The 9,222-nt window shown below is 32.0% G+C and overlaps 2 protein-coding genes across 4 annotated transcripts; both read right to left on the reverse strand.

Moving 5' to 3' along the window:
- Nucleotides 1-942: 942 nt before the first annotated feature.
- Nucleotides 943-4,579, reverse strand: LOC120071905 (glutaredoxin-C4-like). 3 transcript variants are annotated; one of them, XM_039024319.1, is made up of 6 exons: nucleotides 4,440-4,579; nucleotides 4,087-4,158; nucleotides 3,547-3,548; nucleotides 2,760-2,858; nucleotides 2,641-2,673; nucleotides 943-968 (listed from the first exon to the last, which is right to left on the reverse strand). In XM_039024319.1, exons 1-6 carry the CDS (start codon nucleotides 4,577-4,579, stop codon nucleotides 943-945), a joined length of 372 nt encoding a protein of 123 aa, XP_038880247.1. The 3 variants fall into 3 exon arrangements, 1 of the variants encoding a protein (XP_038880247.1); XR_005480368.1 differs by lacking the exons at nucleotides 943-968; nucleotides 3,547-3,548; nucleotides 4,087-4,158; nucleotides 4,440-4,579 and adding exons at nucleotides 2,326-2,382; nucleotides 2,997-3,048 and having other exon boundaries at nucleotides 2,529-2,673; XR_005480367.1 differs by lacking the exons at nucleotides 943-968; nucleotides 4,440-4,579 and adding an exon at nucleotides 2,326-2,382 and having other exon boundaries at nucleotides 2,529-2,673; nucleotides 2,760-4,152.
- A 1,812-nt stretch (nucleotides 4,580-6,391) lies between these two features.
- LOC120070714 (glutaredoxin-C4) lies at nucleotides 6,392-8,918 on the reverse strand. Its single transcript, XM_039022562.1, has 4 exons — nucleotides 8,586-8,918; nucleotides 8,340-8,413; nucleotides 6,984-7,082; nucleotides 6,392-6,783 (listed from the first exon to the last, which is right to left on the reverse strand). The coding sequence occupies exons 1-4, from the start codon at nucleotides 8,750-8,752 to the stop codon at nucleotides 6,707-6,709; spliced, it is 417 nt and encodes a 138-aa protein (XP_038878490.1). The 5' UTR covers nucleotides 8,753-8,918; the 3' UTR covers nucleotides 6,392-6,706.
- Between the last annotated feature and the right edge of the window lie 304 nt (nucleotides 8,919-9,222).

Consider the following 9,222-nt stretch of genomic DNA (forward strand, 5'->3'; position numbering starts at 1 on the left):
GCTAACAACTACTTAAATCTATTAAACTGAACTTCGAGAACCCCTTACAAATGAGAAAATTATAAGAGGGAAAAAATTATAAGAGGAAGTTGTCACAATTATGGATGTACATTGGTTGGGTTGGATTAGGTTGTTGGATTTTTTTTTGGACCAATACTAGAAAATTCAGGTTGATCAAGTTCGCAACTCAAATGACCCAACACGTGGTCTCCAACCCAACCCTCGAAATTTGGGCTGGCTTGGACTGGGTTGTCGGGATATTATTATTTTGTTCTTCTTAATTTAAAATACTTAATTTATCTACAACACATATTTAATAATTAAAATTTATAAAATCAAATTCTTACATACCAAATATCTATAATATTTATTATAAACTTTATAAAAAAACACACCTTCTTAAAAAGATAAACATTAAAAATTCACAAAATCATCAATTTTAATATATATGATATAGGTTGGGTGAACACAATTTTTTTTAATCTAACCCAAGAAAAATAGAAAAAATTCAACCCAACTCAACCCAAAAACAAAACTAACTCAACCCAACCGTTATAGTTTGGGTTGTTTGGTCATTTGAACACCTCTAATTACTATGTGGATAACAATTTTGCAACATTGAATGTATGAGAGAAGTATATTCCGTAGTTTTTAAGAACATGTAGATTTTTAAATCCACATTCAACTACTATATATAAAAAAAAAAAAAAAAAAAAAAAAAAAAAAAAAAAAAAAAAAAAAAAAAAAAAAAAAAAAAAACAGCCACAATATGACAACTTTACTGAATAATTTTTCACATACAACAATTTTCCTTGGTGTTTAGAATTTATCCTCCACATTGAGGACTAGAATTAATCCGCAATTGTTCAAGCAAAATACACTTTGTATATACAAAAATATCTGCTTAGAATAGAAGAATTAATTTCAAAGATGGACTTTATCCTATTCCTTAATACCCAAGAGTTTACGTTGTTGGGTTGATGCCATAAATCTCGTAGAATCTCATAGTTTGTAATCGTAATGTACAAACTTTTTATTTATATAATAAAATATGTGATGTTTTATTTCAAAATTAGTTGCATTAACCACAAACTAATAAACTAACATTCAAGGTTATCTTGTAGCTTAAACATGTATGTAGACACATATGGTGATTATGTTTAAGTAATAACCTAAATGGTCTGTAGTAGATGGATAAGACTGGTCCACTTTGTAGATGTTACAAATGTTGTAAAGTGCTACAAATGATCTGATCCTAATCATTCACGTGGAGACATATGAGCGGGGATATTCTATACAAAGCAGTTTGTATAAGACCGGACCACGAAAGATTTAGTCTCGTTATATAACAGTGTTCATAATAGAGACCTACATTTCATCAAGATGACCATAAGTAACATGACCTGAATCCTAAATAAGTTGTGGACTCATGCCTATAAAGGCAGTCTTTTGATTTGTATGGGTGAGAGTGGCCAGAGTGTCGACTTAACAAGCCAGTTACACAAGAAGGAATTCACTCCTTCCCTATTGTTGGGCCAAGTAGATAAAAAAATTGCTCCCTTAAGGGCTAATTCCAGGACTTAAACAATGTGATGTCTCACCCTCTCTTGGCTCGAGAGGTTTCAATCATAGTTGGACTATGATTTATTGTTCAATTAGTGGTAGTTAAGGAGTTAGATGTAACTATAGGGGCAAAACGATAATTTTGGCCTAGTTGTATTTATTAGCAATTTGTGAAGGGTCATCGTATTATTGATTAGTTATATCAAATGAACACAAAAATATATCTGTAGGTAAAGAGTGCAATTGTTGATCTTTAGTGGAGTGTCCGACAATTAATGAAGGATGAATTCCCTCGATAGCTCAACCGGATTTAATGAGAATCAATTTTTGGATTAATTTAAATTGTTCAAATTAATGGAGATGATTAATTATATGTGATATAATTAATTAATTATTTAATTATATATGATATAATGATTATAATGTATATGATATATTATATTAAGCATATATGAGAGGAAATAAATATGTTTATTTGATTCAAATGTTAATTATATGAATTGGATTCATATAGTTGAATTTAATTTAAATGTGAGAGAGAATTGAAACTATAAGTTATATTGTATTTGATGTAATATAAAAACTATAAGTTATATGTTATATATGATATAACATATAGTTATAAGTTGGAACAATTCATATATATAATTCAAATTAATATATATATATAAGATTTTTTATTTATTAAAATTATATTATATTATTTGATTTAATTTTAATTCTAATTTTAAATTAAATTAAAGGGAGGGAAATAACTTCCTTCCCCTCAATTCTCTCCACATTACGCACGTGGGAGGTTGAGGTTTTCGCTTCTTCTTCCTGCAATAAGGCAAAAGTAAAAAAAAAAAAAACTTTCTTAGAGAAAAAACTCAGAGAAATCATCTTCATCCTCTCATCTCTGTCAATTCTCTTCTCTCTCACTCAATCCAAAATCACCAGAGCACCACACATTCCTGGGTTCTCACCTGAGATTATCAAGGTTGCGTTCGTAGTAATGTCGGTTGGAGATCGAGGTTTCAATTTGAAGAAACGTCTTCAAAGGTAAGGGTTAAAAAGTCTCAAGGAGATCCTTCATATCTAACTCTCCGCTCTTGTATGCTTCAATAGAATCTGAAAATCAAGGTCTCAAAGAGTTAAAAAGTACTGTGGAGAAAAATATATTACAACCAATAAGTTGCCAAAGAAGAGCCAATTACCATCTGATCCACTTATGTATTTTCCATCTATCAATACTTGAGGTACAGTGTGCCTTCCAACAAATGCACTAAGAGCATCTTGAATGGCACTACCATCATCTGGGGCATCAAGATCCAAATTCTATGAATTAACTAACTTCTAGGTTATGAGTAATAGAACAACATGGAGAGAACAGTAGGATATAAAAAGATATGGAAACAAGAGCTAGAATATATGTCTAATGGTAACAGTTTTACCAGTCCATTTAGGGACTTCATCCAAAGCTTGAATTCTTTCCCCATCCTAAAATGAAAGAAAGAAAAACTAAACTAAAGAAAACAAAGAACCTGCATACAAACTACCACAAGATAAAAGAAGATTTTGAAGATTTCTCACTAATAAATATTATGTGTTAATGGGTGAATTTGGGCTCAAGTAAACAAAAGCTTTAATCAACACCACTTGAACCCAAAATGTACAAAACTGAGGTTCAAGATTGCAAAACAAAGCCCAAGATATAAATAGGCATTGGGCAAACCAGGACCAATCAAGCCGGCCAAGGCGAGCTTGTTGGCCCAAGGATGTGGAACTTTTTTTTATCAACACCCGACAAGAAGAGACATATCCAAATCATCCTAATTTGACGAGGAGAGAGAAAATCATAGGTCATTCTACCTATATATATAAAAGGAATAAGTTAACTCTCACTCTCTAAACTCTTGCTACATCCTAAAACTTTTAAACTAACTTAGGCATGAGAGGTGGTATGCAAAGACAGTGTGCAATTCATTCTATTTTGTAGTTCACCTCTTTTCATGAACTGAAAATTTTATTGCATGTCAAGGTTAGGTGAATCTCTTTTCCCCATATTTCCACATCAACACCAAGCAACATTAATAGGTCATACTTTTGCATAACCTTTCTTAGTGGTTTTCCTCCTTTTCCTTTACCATATCCCACTTTTTGGTCCCTTCTTCTTGTTAAGGATCTCAATTGGAATGATGGAGATCTCATAGTCCTTATAAGATACGAGTTACATCTCGAAAGGAAGGTTGAGATCCCACATTGAAAATAGAATTTCAGCCCAAGAGAGTAAAAGATTCCCAAACAAAAATTTCAGCTTCAAAAAATCTCAAGAATGCACATATCTATTGTAATATCATACTCCAACATTTTCATACGGCCATCATGAATTGAACCTTTGATCTCTTAGCCATTTATCGAGACCATTTTTACCACTAGGTCAACCTATAATGGTTAATAAACAAACAGATTTCATTTCAACAGATTCAATAAGGGAGTTGTTACTACCACTTTTCATAATTGGGGAGAGGAAATTAAGTAGACCTTTGATCCAACTCAACGACATAAGGAACTTTGTGCAAATCCTTGAAAACAGCTTTTGCCGCTTCACAATACCTGCATTACACAATAAGAAATAATTAACACCAAGAATTTCAACGATTCGAATTCGTCATTAAAAGAAGCGAAAAATGACCCTTGATTCATTAATCAACCCTGAATTTGCTTCCAATCGTAGAACAATAATATTAAAGTAATTGACGACATGATCACCCGGGGGTTAGGAAAAGAATAGCAAAAATGGATTTGCAGAAATGAGATTTAACAATAGATCCATGTTGGAAGCGTGAATAAATGAAAGAAGAGAAGAAGGAGAAGGAGGAGGAGATTGAAGATACGCGCAATAAGACTTGGAAAAGATGACGGTCTGGTGGGAGGCGATGGTTTTCTTGACGAAGTATGATTCTGGGGAAGATGAAGCCATGGCGTACACCGTCGGTATCATCCTCATCTTCAGCGTCACCACCGTAGCTGCCATTGTTGATACAATACAATTTCTTGACTGCAACTAACCTTTTTCTCGATAAATCTGCTGCCGTCGGCGATTATATTGGACTTTAGTCAACTTAGCTGTTGACCCCTTTTCTTTTTTTTTTTTTTTTGAAAGGACAAGGTTATCTTTCTTTTAGAATGGTTCAATTTCATTTTTTTTTTAACGAACAACTTTCATTAGAAAAAAAAAATGATATACGAACATACAAAAAAACAAGCCTCATAGAAAAGGGGACTCCCTCTATAATAACAAACTCCAACTATACAAGATCAAGTTCATAAGATAATTACAAAAAACTTTAGAAACCGAAGCCCAATGAAAACATGAAATAAGAGACCACGAATCTCTAGCTTCCTTCTCAACTCCCAACATCCTTCTATTCGTCTCATCCCACGACACCCATACAATAGCAAAAACACTCGCCAACCAAAGAAAACAACCTCTCCTATTTGCAAATATCACATGTTATTTGTTTATTTTTAATGAATATTAAATTTAGTTTCTCAAAGCAAAGCTTTTCAAATTTAATTAAATAATAATGATAATTTTTATGTAAGAAAATACCATATTTGAATATATTTTTCAAAACTATACTGAAAATGCTAATAGATAAAAGGTTTTTGAAAATGGACTATTTTCAAATATAGAAAAATGAACCAAAATATTTACAAATATAGTAAAAATTTCACTGATATTGCGGTGGCACAAATAATAATTTATCACGATATATCGCGGTCTATGTAGATAGAACGTGATATTTTGCTATTATTTGTAAATATCTTTAACAGTTTTGTCATTTAAAATAATTTTCTTTGAAAAATCAATAATAATTTACAGTAAAGACTAAATTTAAGATTTTAATGAAAATATATGAACTAAAATTAAACATTTAAAATTACACGAATTAAAATTGAACTAATCCCAAAGTATCTTTTTTTTTTCATGAGTAAACACTTTCTTAATTCCCTTTTAAAAATTTTATGAGATCTAAAGTTGGTAAAATTACAAGTCTACTCCTTTAAACTTTGAAAGGTGAATTACAATTTTGTATCTAATAGATATTGAAAGTTTAATATTTCATCGGACATAAAATTGAATTTTACATTTATTGGATGAATTAATTTTAAAAGATTGAATATGCTTAGCTATTTAATACAAAATAAAAAATTGATAGATCGATTAGACAATTTTAAAAATTAGAGATCTATCAAACACAAAATTAAAGAGTTTAAGGACAACACATTTTAAGGTTGAAAAATCAAAACTTAAAAATTCAGAAATTAATATTATAACGTAATCTTTAATTTTTAATGTAAGCATCATTCCATTTCATTGAAACTACATAATTATTTGCATCTGAAATATTTATATTATTATTATTGAGGCCCAGATTTGAAAATATGCTAAAAATGAGGGCTACTTCTAAGTTTTTTTTAAGTCCAACAATGTGAAATGAGAGAATTGAATATCTCTCATCAAGAGTTTACATGTTAACTAGATTAATATTAAACTTACATTTTAGAAAATATAATAAAATGGTCAATGGCATTTTTTTTTTTTGGTACTAATATAATAAATATAAACTTTTAACATTATTTATCAATGGTCTATAAATGTTGCTAGGTTACTTTCAACCACTAGGTAAGGCATATATAATCCACAATTGCTAGGTTACTTTCAGCCATAGGTATGCAGATATAATTGACAATTGCTAGGTTACTTTAAACCACTAGTTAGGCAGATATAATCGACAAGAAAGTTGAAGGTCCAAATCCTCATCCCTAAACCCACATGAGATCAAATCAAATATAAATGTTTAAAACATTCCTATCAAGAGTTGTCCAAAAGAAAAGACTTTTAGGGCAAGTCAGTTTAGAAAATGGAGTGACCTACAGGATTCAATTAACAAGCATAACTAGAGGGGCCCAATGGTTCAATCTATTGATTAGAGTTTGAAAATCCCCTTACATTAAAAGCATTGTTATCACTGGTTTTGATAGCCCTATATCAGAGACAACTTATCCTCCATCATTAAGAGTTACAATTGAACTAATCCACGCAAAACATACTCTGTTGGTGAAAAGATATCTGCTTACAATTCAAGGTTTGAGTTCAAAGATCAGCTTTGTTGTCTTCCTTGATGCCTAGGAGTTTACCCAACTCCCCACTCTCATATGCTTCAACAGTATCTGGAAATCAGGGTTTCAATGAGTTAAAAGTGCTTTTGAGAAAAATATATCACAAAGAATAGGGCACATTTGATAACATTCTTGTTTCCTGATTCTTGTTTATCAAACAACTTTGTGTCTTGGAAAGTGAGAAACGAGTATAGAAAACGGGAAGCAGAAATGTTATCAAACGGGCTAATTGTCAAAGAAGAGCCAATTACCATCTGATCCACCTATGTGTTTTCCACCTATGAACACTTGAGGTACAGTGCGGCTTCCAACGCGTGCACTTAGAGCATCTTGAATGGCACTGCCATCATCTGTGCGATACAGATCCAAATTCTATGAATAATTAGCTTTTAGGTTATGAGTAATAGAACAGCATGAAGATAATACTGGATATAAATAGATATCGAAACAAGAGCTAGATAATGTCTATTGAAAATCATTTTACCTTAAAACAACTGTTTTTATTGAGAAATAATGAAAAAATACAAGAGCATACAAAAAACCTTCGTTAAAAAACTACTAAAAAAACAACTGCTTTCATTGATAATCTTTGCCGGACGGTTTAGAACTTTAGAGAATTCATCCAAAGCTTAATTCTCCGGACTCTCAGACTCTCGTCGAAAAGGGAAACAAAAGAGAAGGAACAAAACAAAGAACCTTGCATATCAACTAAAAGAGATAAGAAGAAGAGGACCTTGAACAACAAAATACATTGGATAAACGGTTGACCCATTATCTAAACTTTTTCTCAGTAAATCAGACATTTCAAGCACCAACCAACCAGACACAGTCTTGCACACCGTTACTCCCATTCACTGCTGTGTTCTTCCTTCCTCTACCATCTCCCACTCTTTGCCCTCCCTCTCTTAACTCTCAAAAGAACACACAAAGATTAGAAAGACTTAACCAATTGTTCAGGGGCAGATCTGGAGTAATTTGATATTTTATTCTTTTCAAGTATAATAACATAAGTAAGGTGAGAGATTTGAACCTCTAACCTCAATTGAGTATATACCTCTAAACTAGTTGATCTATACTCACATTGACCAAAAATTTGAGATGAAGAGAATAGATGATCCCAAACAATCATGTTAGTTTTGAATTTGGAAAGCATCTTACACAGCATCATGTCACAATACCAAATACATAAGTATTTCAATTGCAGGAACAGGAAGTCACCATTTCAAGACACTAGAGTCAATAATAGTAAGAACAAATTCTCTAACTACTCCGTAACAATTAAGTAAGACCAGATCGTTCTTTGAAACAATGATAACGAAATCATCAGAAAAGAAATGAGAAGAGAAGCAGATGAAGTTTGCTATGGGAAGAAGAATATAATAAGAGCAAGCGATTAACTTAACACTTGAGCTTGAGCTTCAAAATTCTCAAAATGCCCATATCAAGTGTAATATCACACTCCAGTATTTTCTGGAAAGAATAAGCCAGAACAAGATTTTCATATAAAATTGACCAAAATCTAATATAAAGGAAGGAACTCAAAAACAAGAAACAAGCATAGTGAGTTTCATAAACAGAACAAGAAAAAAGGCAGGTTATGCAAGTACCTCTTTGATCGAGCTCAACGACATGAGGAACTTTGCGTAATTCCTTGAAAACAGCTTTTGCCCTTCTACAGTACCTGCATTACACAAGGACAAAAATTAAGAGAACCGGAACATCGCCCCCGCCCCCTAATTCATTCATCAATCCCCGATCTGATTCCAATTGTAGAGCAACGAGATTTAGATCTCCACATTGGGAGTATGAACAAATCGATTAAGAGAAGAAAGAGAAATGAGAATGAAAAATACGGGCAATAGGACTTGGAGAAGATGACGATCTGATGGGAGGAGATGGTGTTCTTGATGAAGCGTGTTTCTGGGGAAGATAAAGCCCCGCATAAAGACACTACGGCTACGGCGCAGACCATGGCTGCTGATGCCGTCAGCATCTTCCTCATATTCACCGTCGCCGTCATTGATCCAAATTCCGGACAGCAACCTACCTTTTTCCGATCAGGTTTCTGCGTTTGGCGATTACTCGCTTTGTAAAGGTAATTTAAGGGAATACAAAATTATTGAAATTCAGAATCCTTTTGTATATTGATGAATATTCATTTCAGACGTCTTAGAAGATGCAACACACTTTACCTTACAAATATATAAATTAATAAATAAATTAATATATTCTATATTCTAGTGTAATAATAATGTGGTAAAAAATCAATTTACCCTAAACTTGTTTATTAAGAATTTTTAACCTTTTATCTTTAAAAGGTATTACAATCTGTTAGAATAAATGGTAGTGAACAGTATGAAAATGTTTTTTCATAATTAACCAATTATTCGACTACTCTATAAACATGTCCTTTCTTCAAATTGCATAAAAGAATTTTTAACCATTACTTTTCTCTCCTTTTATAAATTGGTTTGAGTTCGACAATTAGTC

Source organism: Benincasa hispida, chromosome 2 (genome assembly GCF_009727055.1).
Source record: "Benincasa hispida cultivar B227 chromosome 2, ASM972705v1, whole genome shotgun sequence".
In the NCBI taxonomy this organism is placed as follows: Eukaryota; Viridiplantae; Streptophyta; class Magnoliopsida; order Cucurbitales; family Cucurbitaceae; genus Benincasa; species Benincasa hispida.

Excerpts from the sequence above, each read along its gene's own strand:
- LOC120071905 (XM_039024319.1), bottom strand. The coding sequence starts at position 4,579 with ATGGCAGCTACGGTGGTGACGCTGAAGATGAGGATGATACCGACGGTG. Across the intron at positions 2,674-2,759 it reads ATACATAAGTGGATCAGATG|ATTCTATTGAAGCATACAAG; the intron begins GTAATTGGCTCT and ends CTTGATTTTCAG. Across the intron at positions 969-2,640 it reads ATACAAGAGCGGAGAGTTAG|GTAAACTCTTGGGTATTAAG; the intron begins ATATGAAGGATC and ends CAACCCAACAAC.
- LOC120070714 (XM_039022562.1), bottom strand. The coding sequence starts at position 8,752 with ATGACGGCGACGGTGAATATGAGGAAGATGCTGACGGCATCAGCAGCC. Across the intron at positions 7,083-8,339 it reads CGTTGAGCTCGATCAAAGAG|ATGATGGCAGTGCCATTCAA; the intron begins GTACTTGCATAA and ends TGTATCGCACAG. Across the intron at positions 6,784-6,983 it reads ACACATAGGTGGATCAGATG|ATACTGTTGAAGCATATGAG; the intron begins GTAATTGGCTCT and ends CCTGATTTCCAG.